Source organism: Vombatus ursinus, unplaced genomic scaffold (assembly GCF_900497805.2).
Source record: "Vombatus ursinus unplaced genomic scaffold, bare-nosed wombat genome assembly UNPS02008961.1, whole genome shotgun sequence".
Classification (NCBI taxonomy): Eukaryota; Metazoa; Chordata; class Mammalia; order Diprotodontia; family Vombatidae; genus Vombatus; species Vombatus ursinus.
Genome location: NW_020948739.1, coordinates 7,839,599 through 7,864,775, shown reverse-complemented (window position 1 = coordinate 7,864,775; position 25,177 = coordinate 7,839,599). Strand labels below are relative to the sequence as shown.

At 36.3% G+C, this 25,177-nt stretch overlaps 1 protein-coding gene across 4 annotated transcripts in view; it reads right to left on the bottom strand.

The window, feature by feature from the left end:
- The window catches only part of GRHL2 (grainyhead like transcription factor 2), a 232,047-nt gene that overhangs the window by 175,343 nt on the left and 31,527 nt on the right, over window positions 1–25,177 (bottom strand). For all 4 annotated transcript variants that reach the window (XM_027850005.1, XM_027850006.1, XM_027850007.1 and 1 more), the window contains exon 2: window positions 203–398. In XM_027850005.1, the coding sequence (XP_027705806.1) occupies window positions 203–398 (196 nt within the window). The remainder of the gene's footprint in view (window positions 1–202; window positions 399–25,177) is intronic.

Below are 25,177 nucleotides of genomic sequence, written 5' to 3'. Positions count from 1 at the left end.
AGAAAGAAAGAAAGAAAGAAAGAAAGAAAGAAAGAAAGAAAAAGAAAGAAAGAAAGAAAGAAAATAGAGCTTTTAGCTCTAAGATATGAAGTTAAGCTCAGAGTGATGGGCACTCAAGGAAGCAGCAGAGAAAAGGCAAGTATAATCTTCATTGTAGTAAAAAACTAGAAGCAAATTGGGTAGTAAGGAATAGGCTGTCTACCTTGTAATAGTCATACAGTAAGCCCAAAGCAGCAGCACTGTCCTCGTCTCCATTGATACTCATCATCGCCTTGGTTGCAGCAGTCAGAGGATTTTCCAGGTAGGATTTCCAGGCTTCATCCTCACTGGTGTAGGCCCGGCGGGTATGGAATGGTGTGTCATTTGGCATCGGCACTAAAGCAACGAGTCGTTTATTACTGTAAAACATAAGGCATGTAATCACCATTCATTGGAGAAGTTTTTGTTTGTTTGTTTTTCATACTAGGCTTCAAACATCTCATTGAATGCATAGTCATCCTTTCCCTATTATCATGGAACAGGAAAATTACACAACATAAAACTCACTGTTGCCATCGATTTAAAAAAAAAAGAACAGTAGGAGCTTTATTGACTGATTAATTTACTGGATCTCCCTATCTCACCAAGATTGGAAGTGCATTGGCCACCTATGAGTCAATTATAATGCTAACCAGTGTAGAAGCTTTGATCTGCTCTGTTCTTACAAGCCGTGCCAGTTTGTTCTTCCAGAGGCAATCTGATGGCCCTCCATACCAAGGGGCTCATCATATTGGTGCTGAATTTAGCACTTAATGTGGACACCCCATCAACTTTAGCCCTACTTAAGCTCGGAACTTCCGAGTTCAATGGATCTACCAGCCTTGTCCTCTCCCAGTAGCAGAGATTACAGGCTTGTACCACTGTGCCCAGTAAGAAAATATATATGTGTATATATGTGTGTGTATACATATGCATATATACACATACGTTATTTATGTATGTAAGTATGTATGCATGTATCTTTCTTTCTTTTAACCTCGATTGCCTCACCAAAAAGCCAAAAAAAAAAAAGCAGCATAAGTTCGCATGCCTCCCCCGAAAAATGGTTAAATGCATCATTTATGCAGACAACCAAACCTGGATTTTTTGTTTCATCAATCTCCATTATTTAAAAATATCAGTGTTACTGTAAAAGAGCAGGTTTCATTTAACTCCATTTTACCTGAGTTATTAAAATATTCACTGTTATATGTAATATCCCTGACTTCCTTCAAGTGTCAACTAAAATCCAATCTTCTGTAAGAAGTGTTTCTTCATCCCCCTTAATCTTTGTGCCCTCCCTGAGACTACTCCAATTTACCCTGTATCTATCTTGTTTGAACATAGTCATTTATATGTTGTCTCCCCCATTTGACTATGAGTTCCCTGAAAGCAAGGCTTATTTTGGCTTTTGTATCTCCAGTTTTAAGTACCCATGCCTAGTACATAATAAGAGCTTAATTAATGTTTGACTTGTCCATTTGTTAAATAAAGCCTTTATTGGAAGCAGGGTTTATATCTAGTCTGATTTAGACTAGAAATCTGTAATAAACTATGGACCAATTCAAGTCTTTTGATTTATACAAAATAAAACCATTTTGCAAATGCTTAGAAATACATTAAATATAATGATAGCGAACAAGTGGAATGAGATGGGTTTTTTAAATGAATTGGTTTTTAGCCTGTTTGTGGACCTGGTTATATTCTAGCTTTTTGGCTTCCTCTTTCAACTGGATACCATCTAGAAGTGGAAAAGGTCTGATTTGGTGGAGAAGGTTTTATAAGACAGGTGTTATAAATCACTATGTAACTGCAATGGTACCAATTTGACTCATTAAAAAAATCAAACCTGTAGCATATAATAGAATTTTACTTCATTTAATCTCTTCTAGTTCCTGTAAGCCTATGAAGTAATTCCTTATCCTCCAGCACTAGAGAATTACAATGGATTTCTACTGTTACTCAATTATATATAAGCCACAGGTTAAGTGCATCAGGGGAGTAGTGAATAAAGAATATTAAGGCATCCAGTGTACTTTATATTTACACAGTGTGAAGTAAGAGGAATTTATCACTCACATTGGCCAACTCAGCAACATAGATTTGTGGGAAGTGGAGATGAACAATTGAGACTTTTTTTCCATAAGGATAGACAGACAAGGATTTCTCTTTTGGTCAAATGGACATTGGTGTAGATACCATCACAGGGAATGGGGTCTTATAACAATGCACAATTTCCTAGCCCTGAAATTTCAGCTACCAAATAAAACACAGATCTAGATGGAAAGTCCATTGGCACTCCTATCCCTCTTGCTGTTTTATTTGTTCAGTGAAATGGAACCGAAAAAGAACAATAACACATTGTATTTCAGGAACACTTGTTGGCAACATAATTCACATGACAGGCACATGGGACACTTTTCTTGACCTATCTATGTGATGATCAACTATTAAGGAACTTCTGAATCACAAATGGTAGAACTTCTTAGTCACAAATGGTTTTGTAAAGAGCTCTCCTCCTCTCTTCTTCTTCTTCTTCTTCTTGTTGATAGTTGTTTGGCCCTTTTAAATGTAGTGATCTCTAAGCTAATGCTCTCTTAGGAAGCTGGTAAAGCATCAAGAAATGGCCAGGCATCTTTGAAGCCTTTGGTTGATGAAAAATACCAACATGAGCAAAATGACATTCCAGATAAGACATTTTCTTCGTTTGGCCCTGTTGTTGTCCATGCATCATTTGGTTACATCCTTATGTGGAAAACATTGCAAGGAAGTACTATGAGAATTCCCACATGGAAAGGCCAGGAATTGCCTCCTCCAAAACTTTAGCAGCTTACCTGTTGTCCTGGTACAAGTTAGAAACTATGTGACTTCCCTGGAAGGAGACCTCTGAGATTTAACAGGAAGAAAGGGGTTTTGCTCACAGAGCATGACTCCACAATCTATTTCTCGCTGTAATGGTTTTTCAATCTGTGTCATTGAGTTCCCTTGCCTTAACTGCAAGTACTACTTCCTCTTAAATGATCATCCATGTTCTAAATATTCTTCTTCCACTCCCTCCTGGTTTCCCTCCATCTACTAGCCCACTTCAACTCCTGCTTTTCCTCCCTCTTCACTCCCTCTTCTCTACTAAGGACACTTCATCTCCTACAACCTTCTTTAGTGAAGTCAAGTCAACAAGCACCTATTAAGCACCTCCTAACTATATGGCCAGGCCCTCTGCTTGGTGCTGGGGACAGAAATACAAACAAATAGTGTGATGATCCCTATCCTCAAAGACCTTACATTCTTTTTTTTTTCATTCTTTATTTGCTTTTTAAATTTTTATTCATTTTATTTTTAATATATGGAATAAAACAACAAGGATTTCCATAACAGAATAACAGAAAAAAATGACTATACATGAAACTGCAAATCTATTATGCACAACTTGCTATTCCTTTTAAATATATAATAAAGTTACTGTGTAAATTTCCTTTTTCCCCTTTTTTCCTCCCTCCTCCCCCGCCCATCTATAGATGACTACCACTAGACACAAACATGTATGTATATATGTGTGTAAATACATATATATATGTAAAATCATTCTATTCATACTTCTGTTTATCAATTCTGTCTCTGGATCCAGATAGTATCTTCCTTTATATGGCCTTTGTAGTTAACGTGGATACTTACAATAGATAAAATGAGTGATTCGCTCAAAGTTGTTCTTAAAACAATATTGCTGTTACTGTATACAACATTCTCTTGGTTCTGCTCATTTCACTCTTCATTATTTTGTGCAAGTCTATTCATATTTTTCTAAGATCACCAACCTCATCATTTCTTATAGCACAGTACGATTCTATCACAAATACATACCACAACTTGTTCATCCATTCCTCAATTGACGGGCATCCTAATTGACAGGCCTTCTAATAGAGAAATGTAACACATAAAAGGGAGCTTAAATGGGGTGGGATATGGTGCACAATGGTAAAGTCCAGAGAATGAATGATAACTGGTGTGAGCACTTCCTCAAGATGGAGGTTTGGGGAAGAACTCACCAATTAGAGAAGGAAACTGTATGGACAAAGGATAAGGCATCTGAAGCATGGCAACAAAGTCCAGATAATGATAAACAAAGTTTTCTCTGATGGAAGACTCTTCCCTTACTTTCCACTCTTACCCTCCTACCCCTGAATCTCAGGGTCAGGGAAGAGGGATTGGTATACTCTTTGACCCTCACTGCTGCTTCCCAACTATCCCTCAACCAGAAACCCTAAATAGCCTCTGATGCACATCCATCAATTTATATTCATTTATATTCTATTCTCTCTGCTCTTATTGTCATCTACTGGGAATTGAACAGCTTGTTAAGAGTAGATGTTGTCTGAGAATAGAATTTCAATTTCTGGACCATAGCATAAAATCTAGAAATGACAGTCTATTTACTAGAAATACAGTGCCCCTAAAAAGGCTAATAAGAGTACATTTGTCTGGAATCTTACACATCTAATTGAAATTAGGCAGTCAGCCAGGTGGTACAATAGATAGAGTGCTGGATTGAGAGTCAGGAAGAACTTGAGTTCAAATTCCATCTCTGACATTTAGCAGCTTTGTATGACTTTGAGCAAGTTACTAAATCTCCCTCAACTTCACTTTGAACATTTGTGAAAAGGGACTCAATAATAACATTCACCTCACAGAGTTGTTTGGGAGAATCAAAGGAAATAATATATTTCAAGTACTTTGCAAACCTTAAAGCACTATATAAATGTTAGCAATTATTTAAAAAGCTTTAAACTCAAAAAGGAAGGAGAAAGAAAACTGCTCATGCATATCCACCAAGCTAGGTGCCATTAAGAATAGATACAATGCACAAAGAAAAATAGCAGGAGAGGAATACAGAATTGCACAGGAGACAAATATCCAAGAAAAGAACCAACCATCAAGTCCATGATCTCAGATGTCTACACACAAATGCCCAAAGTACACATAATAAGCAAAGTGATTATAAAGCAGGAACATTTGATTTCATAAAGCATTGGATGCTATTTGGTGAGATAAGATCCATAACTGGAATATAGATCTAGAAAGGTATACTTTATACAACAGAAACAGGCTACATTAAATGGAAGGCTAAATAGCATCATGTAATGAAAATATGAGGAAATTCAGGAAATAAGGGGGGAGAGAAGAAATGGTGGTAAACATTTGAGTATAGTTCAACAGAAGCAAAAACACAAATGATAAGTGCGTGTCATAGACCACCTGGATAGAAAAAAAATAGACAAGTTTAGAAATAAAACACAAACCCAGCATGAAGGCATGAAACAGTAGTGATAGGGACTTCAATGATCTAGACACTTGGTAGAGTTCTCTCTGCCAAAAGCAGAGTTAGTAATAGGTTCTTAAAGATAAGTTCATCCTTCAAAAGATATGGGAGTGAACAAATCAAAATTCTCTTCAGGATCTGATTCTTACCAAGGGTTAGAAATTCCAGGGTAGAAATAATGAGAATCTTGAGATTTTGTGATCAAAGAAAGGAAAAGTTAGGCATCATCTGACACATAGCTCCTCTTATAGAGAGAAGATTTCAGAGTGCTCAGGGAAAGGATGGGTAGAATACTATACTCTAACATTCTATAGGGGAAGACAATCCAAGAGGGATGAGAATTCTAAAGACACAAAAAGAAACAATTTCATTGAGCAGAAAATGATAGGTTAAAGAGACAGTTTTAGATGCTAGGAGCTCACCAACTTAGATTTTTGTAATGATATATGGCTCAGTGGATAGAATACCAGGGCTGGAGTCAGGAATACCCATCTTCTTGAGTTGAAATCCAGCCCCAGACACTTACTAACTGTGTGACCCTGGGCAAGTCACTTAACCCTGTTTGCCTCAGTTTCCCACATGTAAAATGAGCTGCAGAAGGAAATGACAAACCACTCCAGTATCTTTGCCAGCAAAACCCCAAGTGGGGAAATGAAGAGTTGGACACAACTGAAAACGACTGAACAATAAAAATAAGGAAAGGTAACAGAAGATGAACACAAAATCTTATCATGGCCCTGTAAGAGTACATCAGAAATGCTAAGTGAAGTTTCTGAAGAACAGGGGCAGCTAGGTATCACAGTAGATAGAGCACCAACCCTGGAGTCAGGAGGACCTGAGTTCAAATCCAGCCTCAGAGACATAACACTCACTACCTGTGTGACCCTGGGCAAGTCACTTAACCCCAATTGCCTCATTGACAAAAAAAAGAATACTAAGAATAACAAAGAGGGGATATTATTTGTTGGTCATCTTGCTATATTAGAGAAAAGGAGAATCAAAGAAAAGATATAAATGCTACTTTGGGTAGATAGGATGATTTTAACAAATGAGAAAGAGAAAACAGAATCAATTGCCTTTTGTTTTCCTATTTTTTATACCAAGGAGAATGCTTGGCCTGAAAATAATAATACAAAAATGCCTAATAAGGAGTTGATACCCAAGGAAGTAAGGAGATAGTAAAGAAGCACTTAACTGCCAGAGGAGTTCAAGTCACCTAGCCCAAATAAAGAACATCACAAGAGATGTATTTATAAGTGAATCCCCCTCCTGTGTTTAGAGTACAATTAATACTTACACTACAAAAATTATTCTTATTAATAGTTAGAAGGCATTCTAACAAATTCTTTATGAGACATATATGTATTGATAAAGAAACCATGGAGGGCAAAGCAGAGAAAAAGAACTACAGAGTAATGTCACTAATGGATATAGATGCAAACATTTTAAAGAAAAGAATTACAAGGATATTACAGAAAAATATCCAGAAAATAATTCACTATCATCAATTTGTATTCACACGGGTTATACAAGGATGGCTCAACACCAGAAAAACATAACAAACATCACAAAAATTACATGACTGTTTTAGGAGATGTAGAAAAAGCCTTCGACAAAATACAACCTTAGTTTATATTAAAAATCCTCTAAAAAGCATAAATATGTTGTTCAGTCATTCCCAACTCTTTGTGACCCTATTGGGGTTTTTTTTTTTGGCAAAGGTACTGCCTTCTCCAGCTCATTTTACAGATGAGGAAACTGAGACAAACAGGGTTAAATGACTTGTCCAGGGTCACACAACTAGTAAGTGTCTCAGGCCAGATTTGAACTCAGGAAGACTCATCTTTCTGATTCTAAGCCTAGTACTCTATCCACTGTACCACTTAAAAATCCTCTAAAAAGCTTAAGAATGGAAAGGCCCTTCCTTAAGATGATCAAAAACACATATTAAAAACAAAGAGCTAACATTATTTGCAATTGAGAAACACTAGATGCTTTACTATCACAAAAAGGGATAAAATAAGGAAGTCTCCTCTCCTCACCATTATTTGATATAGTACTAGAAATGCTAATGAAGAGAACAAAATTAAAAGTAAAAACAATGGCAAGGAAAGGATAAAATTATTCCTCCTTGTAGATGATATGATATACGTCCCATATAATCAGCAGAGACTAAGTAGGACAAGTAACTGCATTAGAATCATATCAGGATACAAAATAAATCCTAAAAAGTCATCAACCTATCTATATGTTACTAACAAAAACCAGGAAGAAACAATAGTAAAAGAAATTTCATCCAAAATAACTATAAAATGTCAAGGAGCTAATCAACTAAGATACATGCAAGGTTTATACAACTATAGCTATAAAATATTCTTTACAGAAATAGAAACAAATAATGGGAGAAATATTTTATTAATGATTAGGCCATACCAATATGTTAAAGTGAACATATTATCTAAGTTAATTTACAAATTTTGTGTTGCACAGGCCAAATTATATAAAAAGTACTTTGTATAAACAGAAAAAACAAAAGCAAAATTCATTTGGAATGCTAAAAGGGCTGGACTTGAAAGGGAAATAGCAAGAAAAATACAAATGAAGAAAGCATAGCAATAGCAGATCCAAATATTTGGTACTCATTCAAAACAAAACAAAAAGATCAGTGGAAAAGACTATATATGTAATAGGCAGAAATAAACAAAATCACCCAAGAACACATATTAATGGACAAAAGACTCCATTTTGGCAAGAATTGCTTGGAAAACTAGAACACAGTTTGACAGAAATTAGTACCAAGGGCATAGAATATCTAACACAAACACACACACGTAAACAAACCACAACCTCAAAGTGATCTTAATATAAAAGGCTACATCATTAAAATATTAAAAGATATTTAGAACAGGAATGGTTCACACTTGTGGCTAGAGAGTTCTTAACCAAAGGAATGATCCTAATCAATAATCAACAAGTATTTATTAAAATGCCTACTATGTGTCAGGCATTTCTGTGAGGCAGAGGTAAGGAGTGAGTACATAGCAGGTATGAGGGACCACCTAAGCACAGACACAAAGACAGCAGATGGAATGTCATGTATGAAGAACAGAGAGAAGACTAGTTAGGCTGTATCCCATAGTGTAGAAGTAAAGAATTTTCTAGTGGGCCTGGAAAGACAAGTTGGGACCAGGTTCTTTTAGGGCTTTAAAAACTAAACATAGGAGTTTATATTTTATTCTAGAAGCAACAGGAATCAATTATAGTTGGTTGAGTAGGGAAGTCATACAGTTAGATTGGCACTTGAGGAAAATTACTTTGGAAGCAGTGTGTAGGACAGAATAAAAGATCATTTCATTTATATAAAATTGGAAAGCTTTTTCATGAAAAAAATCAGTGCTATCCAGTCTTTTTATATAATTTCTCTCCATACATTCCATGCTCCAGACAAACTAGACCATTCTGTCTACTGAAAACAATCTATGCTCTTCTGATGTTTATACCTTTCCTCACAAAGTTTCAAATGACTTCCTTCCCTCCTCTTTGTTAAATTCCTCTCCATCCTTCGAAACCTAATTGAAATGTCACTTCCTTCTCAGTTCCCCATTGACAAAAACAACAACAATTTTCCCCTCAAAACTCACCTAGTACTTTATTTGACAACTTTCTAATGGATACATGTAATATCATTACTTTGACTTTTCTGTGTATATGTTACAGCTCATAAACTGCACATTTCATGATGGTTTCATGGTAGTAGAAACTATTTCCAAGCTAAACATTTTATCTCTCCCAGGGCCTACTAGCTTGTGCTCTACATACGGTAATAAAAAGGCAACTAAGTGGTCCAATGGATAGAATTATGGGCTTGGAGATAGGAAGATGTGAGTTCAAATCCTGACTCCTACATTTTCTAGCTGTATGACCCTGAATAATTCACTTAACTTCCTTTACTCTCAGTTTTCTCATATAAAATAGGAATAATAATAGCACCTACTTCCCAGGGTTGTTATAAAGACAAACAAAAAAGATTTGTAAAGTGCTTTACAAACCTCAGAGTGCTATAAATGCTAGCTATTACTATTATTACAGTTGTTGTTCAATGAAAATTAAAATGAAGAAAATAATGGTAATGTTTTGGTGGGAAAAAATGGCATGAGAATATCTGGTTCTGAGAACTACCTCAAATGTAGTGATTTGTACGGAATGTTAGAAAGAGTGATGGTGCAGCGCTAAACTAGGAAAATTGAATTTTTAAAACTAGACAATGAAATTGACAGTTATTTATAAAAAAATATAAAATATATAGGAATTCCTAAAAGTTCTTCAGCAAAATTTTGAAATTCAGGACAGTAAGGATAGGGGAGACTACAAAGTCAGACTGTGCCTCTTTGCCACTTCCCTGGTCTGTCAAAGGCACTGCCATCTTCCCAGTCACTCAGGACTGTAACCTCAGGGCCATCCTTCACTCCTCACTTGTGTTCCCTCTACAAACTAGTCTTCCTATTTCTACCTTCACACCATTTCTGCCATACAGCTCCCTCCCTCCCTTCACAAAGCTACCATCCTAGTGCAGGTTTTCATCCCCTTAGACCAGACTATTGCAATAGCCTTCTGGTTGTCCTCTCTTCCTCAAGTCTCTCCCCATTCCAGTCCATCCTGCATTCAGCTGCGGGAATGATTTTCTTACAGTGAAGATCACGCACACCTACCTCCATTCAATAAACTCCAGTGGCTTCCTGTTACCTCCAAGATCCAACATAAAATCCTGTTTGACTTTTAAAGCCCGTTCCTACCTTTCCAATCTTCTTACACATTACTCCCTGACAAATATTTTATGATCCAATCATATTGGCTTTCTTGCTATTTCTACTCCACTTACAGACATTTCCACTCCAAATGGACTATTTGTGCTAGACTGGTGGTAGAGCCTTCCGAGCTCATGTTGGTCTGATCAGCCACAGTCAGACACACCGTAACTCAACCCCAACATGGTGGTCATTTTGGTACTCTTTGAGCACAAAGAACAAGAACATTTCTATAAGTTTTGCATGATCTCACACGTATAATTGGACATCATATTGCTTGCATTCTCAGTCGGTAGGAAAGAGGTTGGAAGAAGAGAGAGAATTTGGAATAAGAATTTTTTTTAAATGTTAAAAAATAAAGAAATAATTTTCCCCCTAAAAAAAAAAAGAACCATTTCTACTCCTCCTCCTTATTCCATGACTTTTCACTGGCTGTTCCCCACAATTGGAATGCATATCTTCTTCATCTCCACCTCTTGGCTTCCTTGAAGACTCAGCTCAAATCTCACCTTCTATAAAAGGTCTTTCCCAGTTCTCACCCTCCTACCCACCGTACTCCCACAATACCTTACTTCTGAAATTACTTTTCATTTGCCATATATATGTGTGTGTGTGTGTGTGTGTGTGTGTGTGTGTGTGTGTATCTTGTTTGTATATATTTGTTTGCATATTGTTTTCCCTGTTAGAATGTGAGTTTCTTGAGGATAGAGGCTTTGTTTTTGCCTTTCTTTGTATCCTCAGCCCTTAGTACAGTGCCTGGCACATAGTAGACATTTAATAAATGCTTTCTGACTCACTGACCCACCAAAACATTGTTTCCTTTTTGTTTTTCTAAGTTTCTCAAATCTGGTTCTCATCTATTTTTTTCACCTTCTCCTTCTTCCCCTGACTTCTCTCTGCCTCCATTCTCTCTGCCTATTCCATTCTCTTTTTACTCCAGCAAACCAAATCATCTAGATGAAACAATGAATAGAGTGCCACTCCTGGAGACAGGAAGACCCATTTTCCTAAGTTCAGATCTGGCCTCAGATACTTATTAGCTGCATGACCCTACACAAGTCCCCAAACCCTGTTTGCCTCAGTTTCCCCATCTGGAAAATGAGGTGGAGAAGGAAATGCAAACCACTCCAGTATCTTTGCCAGTGAAACCCCAAATGGGGTCACAAAGAGTTGGACATGATTGAAATAACTGAACAACAATAGTCCAGACAGGAGGAGATAAGGACCTGAATTAAGGTAGTTACTATGAGAATAAAGAGAAAGAAAGATACATGAGATGCTGTGATGATAGAAACAAGATTTGGCAACTAATCGGGTGTGTTGGATGAATGAGAACAAGAAGTCAAAGATGATGTAAGGTTGTGAATTTGAGTGATTAGAAGGATGCTGGTAACCTTGACAGTAATGGAGAGGTTTGGGAAAGGAGTTGGGGTGGAGAGACAGTGAGTTATATTCTAGACATGTTGTGTTTGAGAGGCCTATGAATCATCCATTTCAAAATGTTCAAAAAGCTCCAGGAAGAGACAAGGTCCAAATATATAAATCTGAGAGACACCTGCATAGGAAGGATAATTGAATCCTCAGTAGCTAAGGAGATCACCAAATGACAGTGTGGAGACAAAAAAGAAGGGAGCCCCAAATAGGATTTTCTTACAGTAGAAGTACACTTGTACTAATTTTTGGCATTATATTAGGATGATGTATGTACCTAAGAAATGATAAAATAATATTTTTTATAATTTAATAAATGATTGGTCTGCTGTCTGTTGTATAGATCATAGAGTTTTATCATAAAGCAAGGAAAGCAGGAATATTTCAGGGTGGGGGAGAGGAATTAGATATAATAAGGAAAACAAAAAAGAAAAGGAAATAAAAGGAGAACTAGGAAAGGAGTGGGAAATGCCCATAGAGCCAAGGCTTAATAAGTCACCCTTGATCTGGTGACTTATAACCAATCACTTGGATGATGTTTTTAAGTAGCTGAGGCTGCTATATGAGCTGCTTGGTCTCAAGTGGATCAAGACTTTGGTTTGAATGCCATTGGAGGCAGGGTAGAGAAAGGAAGGGACACTGGATTTGGAGACAAAGAACCTTGGTTCAAACAGTCAGCCTTGGTTTCAAACTCCAGACCAAAGACTTTGGGCAACTCACTTATAACCTCACTATGAGCCTCACTTTTCACATCTATAAGTTAAAAAGTTGAACTACATAATCTCTAAAGACATTCTAATGTTAAATATGATGGTCATATGAATTTATTTAGGCTAAAGGAAGATATTCCTGTCTTGCTACATCTCTTATTGCCTGCTTCTCAATGGTCAACTTTCTCACAATGCTCCTATAGTGAATGATCTGCCATCTTGAACAGCTTCAATAGTGCAAGTAAATGCAAAGAACTTCAAGGTAAGTTCATTTCACAGGTGTATTGTTTAAAAAGTAGCATTTAACTTTTTTCTTGTGCTACACTTTCTCCCCTAAATAGATAAATAAATAAATAAATGGATGGATGGATGGATGGATAGATACATAAATAAATAAATAAAAACAGAGAAGTCATTATATCATAATTATCATTTCCCACACATTGAGAAGTCAGTAGTTAGCTAGTAAGGTAAAGCTAATTGGGGGATTGATCTAAAAAAGAAATTTAAAAAATGTGAACAATTACACTGAGAGCAGAAGGAAGTTCAGAAGTGTCATAGACACTTTGTTCCTATCATGTTAAATTTAACATACAATTTAAAACTATGCAACTAGGTACTTCTTCCTCAACCTCATTTGCATATGTGGGGCATTATTGGTTTGGGACACTACAGATGTCAGATTTTTTCAACATATTGATTAATTTTATTGAACTCCTTTTCTCTTTCTTTTTTATTCTTCATTATAAGGAACAACTCTTTGGGTAGCGCAAGGGGAATGGGAGGGCTACACTGGAAAACAAAGGCAATTTTTTTTTAAAAAGGGCATCAGTAAAATGTTAATAAAAAATAAAAATAAATTCTAAAATACTTTCCCCAATCTATTTGATAAATGTTTACTTGACTTCTCTTGTGAAGCAAAAGTATCCTACTCATTCTTGCTATCTACTGGATTCACTTCAAGTCCACAAACTTACTGATGTCAGATTTCCTTAATATTATAGGGTCAAAAATATCTTATTGCAGGGCAAACTCAGGCTCGTACGTTTAAGTGATTCTGGCCAGTGTTTAACAAATGTTTGTTGAATGAATGGATGGATGAATGAATATTCACAAGCCTCGCTAAACCAGACAATCAATTTTTAACCTTGGGAGGGGGGAGGAGGAAGAATTCTGGAAAAAAACACAGTTTCAGCCATTACTTTTATCTTACTTGATGACCAAAAAAGTGTTTTTAATATTATTTTCTCTTGCAGAGTTTTTTTTATAGGTTATAATCTCTCTGGAACACAGCCTTGTTGACTGATGCTCTATTCTAATGAAAACAAAGTAATCTCTCTGGTACACTGAGCAAAAATGTTGGGAGTTGTGGGAGAGAAAAAGAATTTTCATGACTGTTTTTACCAAAGTTACAAAAAGTAATTGAAGTCATTATCTTTCCATCTATACTTGGTGTGCTCAAAGGGGCATTAGACTTGAAATCAGGAAGACCTAGTTTCAAATTCCTGATTACATTCACTTAATATTTCTAAGCCGCAGTTTTCTTACCTGTAAAATGAGCATAATAATGCTTACTACCTACCTGATAATATGAGGAATTCAGAGGAATTTGGGAAGATTTGTATGAACTGATGCAGCCCAAAATAAGCAAAACAAGGAGAATGATTTACATGATGATTACAACAAAGTAAATGAAAAGTTTAGTAAAAAGAAGATGAACATCGAGTAATGGGAGAAAAAAAAACTAAAGAAGGTGATAGCGATGCAAAAAAAAAAAAGAAGCAAAGAAATCAAAGAAACATTAACAATTACACTAAGGAAAGCTAAAGGAAGTTCAGAAGAGATCATAGACAAAGAGGGCAATTTTGTTCATATCATGTTAAATTTCACATACAATTTAAAATTATGCAATAACTTCACATTTTCATATATAATCTCTTCTCTTCTTCATTGAATATTGAAATATTTGTTTGCTGATATTTGTTAAATTCATAATTTTAATTTAAGTCTTGGAAAAGAAGCAATGAAAGCTATCACTTCCCTAATGTCAGAGAAGTAGAGAACTATGAGGAATAACACATGTTATCAGACAAGATTTCTGAACTGGATGTTTCTGTTTGATGATCTTTGGTTTTGCTAAAAGATTGTCCTCCCACAAGGGAGATAACGTCAATATAAGGACAGAAAACATTGGCAAAAAAAAATTTAACAGTAATGATCCTGATTATATTGGCTTCTCTCTTAGAAAAAAAAAACATTGGTGGCAACCATGTAGTTCACAAGACTGTTTTAAGTCACCTAGAGTCTCAGCTCTTGCACCTTTTTGTCTTAGACCAATCACTTGAAACTTGTGGATACAGGAGAAAGTAAAGAAAAATAGATGTATATGGCTGGCATGGTACAAGGAATTTACTATCTTTAAGACTTTTGATTAAGACTATAAACAGCTAGAGTTTGTTGTACCATTATCACCATCCTGATAAAAAGTGTTATTTAATAGCTAATAAGGTAACACTACACAAGTAGGCATACAAAAAGAACTCCATAGATACTTTTGCCTTCTAGGAATTTATGCAATAATCTAAGATAAATACTGACATGGATAAATATATAAAGAACATTCTAACTACAAAGAAAATCCATACTGAAACTTATACTATTTCCTCACTACTCATTCCTTCTTTAAGCCTCTGCCATCTGGCTTTTGTCCCTAATGTTCTACTGAAACTATGTTTTCAATATCACCATTGACCTTTAATGCGACCTTTCCTCATTCCTCCTTCTCCTTAACTTCTACTGCATTTGAGAATGTTGATTAGCCCCCTCCTTTGGGGCTCATTTCACTCCTATGACATTGCATTTATCTTAGTTCTCCACCTATTTTCTTTTCTCCTCCCTCTCCCTAGCTGTGGGCATCTCTCAATGTTTAGTCCCTCGTGTCTGTTCTCTCACTACACATTCATCCATTCTCACAGCTGGAGCTATGGTGATTCATGTATATCTTGAGAATTACCAAATCTCTGTTTCTGAACCTGTATCTCTAGGAAACTGTGGGGCATTTTTCACACCTACTATCAAAAGAAGACTAATTTCCCAAAGAATCAATTATCCTAAGTTAATTACCCAAAGAATCAATTCCCCAAAGCCAACTGGGCTAATTAACAAATCTGCCTAATAAACAAATTCACTTAAAATTCATATTTTTTGACTCATGATGGAAAATGCTATCCATGTCCTGAGAAAAACTAGGGAGTCTGAATGCACATTGAAGCATACTATTTTCTCTTTTTCTTTTTTTTTTGTTATTTTTTGTTCTTTCTTTCTAGTGGTTTTTCTCTTTTGCTCTGATTCTTCTTTCACAACATGACTAATGTGGAAATATGTTTAATATGATTGTATGTGTACTGACTATATCAGATTGCATGCCATCTTGGGGAGGGGGAAGGGTAAGAAGGGGAGGAATTTTAGAACTCAAAATCTTTAAAAGTGAATGTTGAAAATGAAAAATTAATTAATTAAATTGTTTAAAATTCATATTTTTAAAATTATGTAATACAGACTTCCCTAGGTCACAGAATCATTTGAGTTTTGGTATCATTTAGGCATTTGGAGGAAAAAATCTTATTTTATTTTTAATTCATTTATTGTTTTTACTATTTTTTACTTTTTTTGGTTTTGTAACTTTATTGTTTATTTTTCCCTTATCACATTTATTTTGTTTTGAAGATGCAGTGTTTCTAGCCATCGAGATTAAGTTTCCAATCACTCCTGCCAATGCTTTTGGAGAAGTACACAAGCCAGGGACCTGAAACAGTGCCATGAAAATGATAATTGTTCCTCTGTCTAGTAGGTTAATTTACATCCTGCTTGGGTGGTTCATCCCAATTGCCACAATGTTTGCTATTTTTAATAATTGCCCCAAAGCAGATAAATTTGCTTTTTCAAAATCTAAAACCATACTGTCCAAAACATAATACGTAATACTTTTTTAAGTGAAAGGAACTTTGAATATATGCTAATTTGCTTGACAAATCAAAGACTTTTGGCACACAATGGTAAAACAGCAAAAGAAGATAAAAATATGCTTTAAAAACAGCTAAGATTATCCTACTATTTATTAAATACTTTCAAAAATTTTTAATATTTTTATTAGAGACATAAAAATTAAATGTATATGCTTTTGAATAAATTGACTAAAAGAATTGGTAAGAGTTGGGGTCTATTGATTATTCTCACTCCACTTAAAATAATAACCTTTGGTAGGTGAGAATACTTTTAGACTTGAATCAATGCAATCAGGGTATATAATGAGATGTATTTTTTTTCACACAGTGAAAGAGGGAATTGTTTTGCTTGAATATACATTTTTGTTATAGAAATTTGTTTTTCTTTTTCAATGTGGTGAGAATAAGAGGGAGAAAATGGATTTCTGGTCATCTAAAAAAATAAAACTTTAATTTAAAAAGATAAGCGCTAGACTTATGAGTCAGAAGAGACCTGAGTCTGAATCTTGCTTATGACATTTGTCACTTGTGTGATTTAGAAAACAAGGTATCTGGGGCAGCTAGGTGGCGCAGTGGATAGAGCACTGGCCCTGAAGTCAGGAGGATCTGAGTTCAAATCTGGCCTCAGACCAAACACTTGACACTTACTTAAGTGACCTTGGGCAAGTCACTTAACCCCAATTGCCTAAAAACAAAAACAAATAAACAAGGTGTCTGTCTTTGATAAGCTCCAGGGAGCAGGCATAGATGAACCAGATCCACAAATATGAAAAGAACTAGCAGGTATGATACTGAACACCCATCAGTGATCTTTGGGAAATGAAGGAGAGCAGGAGGGATTGTTGTTGTTCATCCTTCATTTTCGAAGAAGACCAATAGTGCAGGATTGGAGAAGGGAGAATGTCTTCATTTTCAAAAAGGAGGAAGGAAAGATAGTGAGGCTGACTTCAAGTCCTGGCCAAATTCTGAAACTAATTTTAAAGAAATGGTCAGCAAATATCAAGAAAACCAGTGGTTATAAAAAAAAAAACCAAGCATAGTTTCATAAAAAATAAGTCATGCTAGACTAACCATATATCCTTTTTGACAGGGTTAATAGTCTAGATCAGGGGAATGCTATAATTATAGTTAAGAAAAGAGATGTATGCAATTTAAAACTAGTTAAATGGTTAGACCCAAAGAGGAATCTTTAATGGTTTAAGGTCAGGTTGGAAGAAGGATTCTAGTGATGTGTCCCAGGGCTCTTTGATTAGCTTTGTCCTGTTTAACATTTTTACCTGACTTAGATGAAGGCACAGATGGCTTGCTTATCAACTGCAGATGACACAAAGCTGGGAGAGATAGCTGACACATTGGATGGTACAGTAAGGATCCAAAAAGACCTCAGCAGATTAGAATGCGACTAAATCAATTAAGATGAAATTTAATAAGGATACATTTATAGTGTTATTTTTTTAATTCCACATCACAATTATAAGATGGAGGAAGAGTGGCTAGAGAGCAGTGCATCTGAAAAAAAATCAGTTTTTAATGGTTTGGAAGCTCAATACAAATTAATACTGTAATACAACCCCCCAAAAATTAATGTACTGAGAGGCACATTATCCAGATTAGGAATAATATAGGTCCACTCTACTCTACACTGGTCAGATCATATCTAAAATATGCTCAGTCCTGGACACCATATTTTAGGAAGGACAGTGATAAGCTGGAGAGAAACCAGAGGAAGGAAACCAGGATAGTGAAGGGCTGTGCCCTATGACTATGGTCAAAGGGTAATCAAACTGTGCATAACCCTTTGCCCCCAGCAATACCACTACTAGGTCTGTATCCCAAAGACATCATAAAAAAGAGAAAAAGACTTATTTGTACAAAAATATTTATAGCAGCTCTTTTTGTGGTGGCAAAGAATTGGAAACTAAGGGTATTTCCATCAATCAGGGAACGACGGAACAAATTGTGGTATATAGTGTAATGGAATACTACTGTGATATAAGAAACGATGAGCAGCAGATTTCAGAAAAACCTAGAAAGACTCACATCAATTGATGCAAAGGGAATTGAGCAGAACCAGGAAAACACAGTAACAACAGTACACAGTAACAACAAGAACATTGTATAATGATCAACTATGAATAACTTAGCTCTTCTCAGCAATACGATGATCCAAGGCAATTCCAAAGGACTCATGACGGAAAATACTGTCCACATCCAGAGAAAGAACTATGGAGTCTGAATGCAGATTGAAATATACTATTTTCCCTTTCTTTATTTTTTTTTTGTATTCTTTTTTCCTTTTGGTCTGTTTCTTCTCTCACAATATGACTGATATGGAAATGTGTTTTATATGATTGCACGTGTCTAACCCATATAAAATTACTTACCATTTTAGGGAGGGGATGAAGAGAGAAAATTTGGAACTCAAAAAAATTTTTAAATGAATGATTAAAATTGTCTTTACATGTAATTGGAAAAAATAAAATACTATTTATGAAAAAAAGAAATCATATCATATGAGGATTGGTTAAGAAGCATGCTATAGTGGATTGGGAGTTAGACTTTGAGTCAAGAAGACCTATGTTCAAATCTTGCTTCACACACTGATTGTGTGACTCTGGGCAAGTCACTTAATCTCTGGCCTTCAGTTTCTTTCTCTGTAAAATGAGAGTGTTGGACTCTGTGACCTCTCAGATCTAAATCTACCATCCTACGAATTGGGGGCATATGATAGGGAGACGTGTTAAGGTAGACATGATAGCTGTTTTCAAGTATTTATAGAGCTGCCATGTGTTATTGTGCTCTTTCTAAAGAAAAAGATCTAGGAGCAATGTTTCTAGTATGCAGAGAAGTAAATTTAGGCCCACCAGCTGCTAGCATCTTCCCCTGCAGAATCACCTTGTATTTACTTTGTACATCTTTTATGAATGCTTTTATTGTCTCCTCAATAGAATGTAGTCTCTCTGAGAGCAAGGACTGTCTCACCTTTGCCTTTATATCCCCCCAGTTCTATCTCAGGGTGTGGCACATAATAGCAGTTAATAAATGCTCTTGACTAATTGACTTCAGGGTTAGGTTTGACTTTGTATCTGATTAACCTTTCTGACTTACATGCTTGTAGACAGAGGTCTAGAATCAGAATGTCAAGAAGAGACTATGTTCAAAAACAGGAACCAGTCTTCCTAGGGGCATCTTGCAGTTAGCAGTGATCTTTTCTATTAAAATCTCAGCTTTTAAAAGTAGTTATTTTGGCAGTGAAGAAAGCCTCTCAAATGGAGGCTAATGAAGCATTTATCCCAGCTCAGGTTAATGTCACAGTGTAATTATCACAATTTAAATGCCAAGGGTGTTAATCATTTCACTGTTGATTATCATCAGTAATCTCCTTCTGATGTGCTTGCTAGGGGTAAACCACAAAAAGGACCTAGGCATGTTCCACGTTGGAACATGGACAGCAGTTTTATTCCAAAGCCACCCCCATGCCTGACAGATAGTGTTTGATAATTATAATCTTTTGCCCTTGACTCTGTCTTGAAATGAGGTAGACTAATGAGACAGACGCCTCCCAGTGTGGATAAACAAGCCCCAAGACACTGTTTCCCCATCTATAGTTTTTCCTTTGTCATCAAAGGTAATATGAAAGCTGATATTAGTGATCTCCAACTTCAAGACGCTTTCTTTTAAGAGACACAAGACAGATACAATCATAGCGACACTGCAATGTTGCTTCTTCAAAAGGAGCAAGTAAATTTCTGCTTCTGCTCATGTTTTCTGTCTTTTATGCTCCATTCTTGCAGGAGAGAGGAATAAGGTAATAATGACGAGGGGAAGAAATGAAGAGGACAGGTAACTGGAAGAGGTAGGATAAGAGAAAGATTAGGAAGAATGTAATAACATAAAGCAAAGGACCAAAACTACACAAGAATGACATTCAATCCAACAAACATGTATTAAGCACCTACTACGTGCAAGATGGGCAGGTAGGTGATGTAGTGGATAGAGTGCCTGGACTGAAGTCAGGAAGACCTGAGTTCAGATCCAACTTCAGATACTGTGATCCTGGGCAAGTCACTTAACCCTGTTTGCCTCAGTTTCCTCAATTGTAAAATGAGAAAGAAATAGCAAACCACTTCAGTATCTTTGCCAAGAAAACCCCAAAGTGGGGTCACAGAATCAGACATGACTGAAAATGACTAAACAACAACAACAATGTGCAAGACACAAGTGCCAGCCATTAGAGATACAAAAATAAAATTGAAATAGTTCCTGCCTTATTCTATCTAGTGCCCTCAAATAGTCCCTGAAAGCTTGTGAAAATTCCTACATGGCTGCATAGAGGGGTCAGTAGTGATGTCAGTGAATGGGAGATACTGAGTTTGTCAGCATTCCTCACCTACCCCAATGAACCTTAAAGCCTTTAGACTTATTTGCTCAACCAGAGTAATTTCACTAAAGAGCCCCTCTAAGAATTAGAGACACAAAAAAGAGCAGTAGGGACCATGATACTTCTCTTAAAAAACAGACTCTTAGACTCCCATCTAAAGTGTCGGGACATTGAGGTCACCACTACCTTTAATATGAAAGATCAAAGTTTTCCTTGAGTCTACCTTTGACAAGCCTCAAGGGGTTTCCCATGCTGAATTTATTTGAAATTCTATTTTATTTCATTTTCAGTTCCAAATTCTCTCCTTTCCCATAGCCATCAAAAAAAGAAAAAGAAAATTGGTTATGAATATTTATATAGTCAAGCAAAATAAATTCTCACATTAGCCATGTCCAAGAAAAAATGCTTTAATCTATACTCTGAATCTATTACCTCTACCTAGAGGTGGGCAGTATGTTTCATCATGAGCCCTCTGGAAGTATGGTTGGTTATTGTGTTAATCAGAATTCCTAAGTCTTTCAAAGCTGTTTGTCTTTACAATACTGTTGTTATTGTAAATATTGCTTTCCTGGTTCTGCTCATTTCACTTTGCATCAGTTCATACAAGGCTTCCCACATTTTTCTGAAACCATCCCCTGCATCATTTCTTATAGCACAATGGTGTTCCATCACATTCAGGGTAACTGACAGGCCTCAAATCTGTCAGTTAGTTAGGGGAATGTCTACCCCAAGCATGTGAAGACTTTACATGGTGGAATGAGCCTTTCCAACAGCTATGAAGGTGGCTGAAGCAGGAGCTGTGGAGCATTTAGAGCTTGGTCAGATATGGAAGAAGCCAAGGTCATCCACTGCATCCTGGGCCAGCCATCTTGACTTTTGCCCTACTGGACTTTGGTGACTCAGAAAGAGGGAATGAGGCTGACAACTTTTACAACTCTGCCTCACTTAAATCCAATTCACTCACAAGTCAGGACATCACTTGTGATGTCACTTATCCTCTTCAAAAACAAAGGATGAACAACAACTGTCCCATCACTTCCATATACCATAACTTGTTCAGCTATTTCCCAACTGATGGATGTTCCCTCAACTTCCAATTTTTTGGTACCACAAAAAAGAGTTGCTATACACTTTTTTGTTCACATGCGTTCTTTTACTCTTTCTTTGATCTCTTCAGGGTATACGCCCAGTAATGTATCGCTGAGTGAAAGGGTGTATACAGTTTAATAGCTTTTGAGCCATAGTTTCAAATCTACACTGAAGAACATGAGAGCTGTCTCCCAGGCAATCAATCAGCAAAATGAATTAGTATAGTTCAGGATACTGTACAAGAAAGCATCAAGTTACAGTACACCTCAGAGGATTTGGAAACGAAAGATTTAGATTCTAGTCCTGACCTTTCCACTTAACGTGTTGACTGTAAGCAAGTTACTTGTTCTACTAGAGACTCAGCTTCCTCATCAGTACAATAAAGGGGCTGTCTTAAGTAACAACAGCTAGCATTTGTAGGAGGCTTTAAGGTTTGCAAAGTACTTTACAAATATTATTTCGTTTTATCCTTATAACAACCCTGGGAGTTATTATTATCCCCCTTCCACAGATGAGGAAACTGAGGTTAAATGACTTTCCTAGTGTTACACAGACAGTAAGTGAATGAGACCAGATTTGAACCCAGGTGTTCCTGACCCCAGGCTCGGTTCTTTATGCATTGCACCACCTAGCTGCCTCTATATAACCTCTAAGGTTAACAGTGCTAACATTCTTTGATTTTGGTGCCTTCCCCTCAACCCCCAGAAAGTTACTTTGTATTTTCTTTATATGTATTTATGCATAAATACATATATTTGTAAATATTTTATAAATACCTATATGTGTATATGTTGGCTGTCCCTTAGAATATAAGCCCCTTGACAGCAGGGACAGTTTCATTTATATCTTTGTATTCCCATTGCCAGTAACTGGCAAATGTCAGGGCTTAAAAAATGTTTGTTGACTAAGAAGACAGAAGGAAATATAAAAGGAGTTGAAGTGACATCAAATTTTTTAAAAAGGATGACTGCAAGAGAACACAATTACAATGTGTGAATTATTATAGAAGACACTTTAAAAACAAAAATGTGGCTTTAATGCAAATCTACTGAAGACCTTGTTCTCTGCTCTCTTCTGTTCACTCTACTTTCTTCCCCTTGATAATTTCATCTCCTCCCACAGTTTCATCCATCATCCCAATGCCAATGACTCTCAAAATCCATCATTCCTCACACTTGACATTCTAATATGACCATCTCTGTGTCACTATACAGACTGTCCACTGTGTACTCCTACCCCTCTACATCTCAGAATCCCTCTTCCTTCCAAACTCAACTCAAATGCTATTTTCTACATGGAAGCCTTTTCTGATTCCCCCAGTTGTTAGTGCCTCTCACACAAAATTTACCTTGAGTTATCCTACATGTATTTATTTTGCATAAATTTATATATGTGCATTGTCTCCCACTACCAAATAGGGCAGAGTATATTTCATTTTAATCTTTACATTCCCAATTACATAGAAGAAACCTAATGTTTGTTGATTGAATGATTAATTGACTGATGAGTCATAGAATCAATCTCTCTCTCTCTCTCTCTCTCTCTCTCTCTCACACACACACACACACACACACACACACACACACACACACCACAAAATCTCAGAGGTGGAAGAGACTTGTGCCTGATAAGAATCCTCTTTATATCATCACCTACAAGTGTTTAGCCAGTCTTTACTTGAAGACTTCCAGTGATGGGAGCCCCATTCTGAACTCATCCAGTCATTCTGGAGAGCAATTTGGAACTATGCCCAAAGGGCTATAAAATTGTGCGTACCCTTTAACCAAGCAATACCACTTCTGGGTCTGTATCCCAAAGAGATAAAAAAAATGAGAAAAGGACCCACATGTCCAAAAATATTTATAACAGATCTTTTTGTGGTGGCAAAGAATGGGAAATTGAGGGGATGCCCATCAATTGGGGAATGGCTGAACAAGTTGTGGTATATGAACATAATAGAATACTATTGTGCTATAAGAAATGATAAGCAGGGAAAAACCTGGAAAGACATATATGAACTGATGTTGAGGGAAATGAGCAGAACCAGGAGAACATTGTACATAGTAATAGCCACATTGTGTGATGACTGACTTTGATAAATTTAGCTCTTCTCAGCAATTCAAGGATCTAAGATAACTCCAAAAGACTCATGATGCAAAATGCTATCCATATTCAGAAAACAATCATGAAGTCTGAATGCAGATGGAAGCAAACTATTTGCTTTCCTTTTCCTTTGTTGTTTTGTTTTATTGCTTCATTCTTGTGGTTCCTCTCATCAGTTCTAATTCTTCTTTACATCATGACTAATGGGAAATATGCTCAATATGAACGTATAAGTAGAGCCTATATCAGATTGCATGCCATCTTGGGGAGGGGGAAGGAGAGGGAGGGGGAGAAAATTTAAAAATCAAAATCTTATGGAAATAAATGTTGAAAACTAAAAATAAATAAATTATATTTTTTAAAAAGTTCTTTCTTTTACCAAATCTAAATCTTCCCTTTTATTTATTTTTTATATTTATTTTATTTTATTTTATTTTGTTAATAAATTTATTTATTTTTAGTTTTCAACATTTACTTCCACAAGATTTTGAGTTCCAAATTTTCACCCCATCTCGCCCTCCCCCACCCCAAGATGGCATGCATTCTAAATACCCCTTCCCCTAGTCTGCTTTCCCTTCTGTCTCTCCCACCCTTCTCTTATCCCCTTCCCTTTCTATTTTCCTATAGGGTGGGATAGATTTCTGTACCCCATTTCCTGTATTTCTTATTTCCCAGTTGCATGTGAAAGCATTTTTTTAAACATATGTTTTTAAAACTTTGGGTTCCAAATTTTCTCCCTTCCTCCCTCTCCACCCACCTTCATTGAAAAGGCAATCAACTCGATATAGGTTATACCTGTGCAGTCATGCAAAACACTTCCATAGTAGACATGCTGTGAAAAACTAACTCTATTTCCCTTAATCCTATCCCACCCCCCCCCACATTTATTCTATTCTTTCTTTTAACCCTGTTCCTCCTCAGAAGTATTTGCTTCTGATTACCCCCTTTTCCAATCTGCCCTTCTCTCTATCATCCCCCTACTCTCTTGTCCCCTTCCCCTCCTATTTTCCTGTTAAGACAGATTTCCACATCCAATTGAGTGCCTATGTTATTCCTTCCTTAAGTCAAATCCTATGAGAATAAGATTCGCTCATTCCCTCTCACCTTCCCCCCTTTCCCCTTCACTGTAAGAGCTTTTTCTTTTCTGTTTTTTTTTTGTGAGATAATTTACCCTGTTCTACCTCTCCCTCTCTCCTTCTCCTAGTATAATCCTCTCTCACCCCTTAATTTTATTCTCCAGATATGACCCCTTCATCTTCAACTCACACTGTGCCCTCTATCTATCTATCTATCTATCTATCTATCTATCTATCTATCTATCT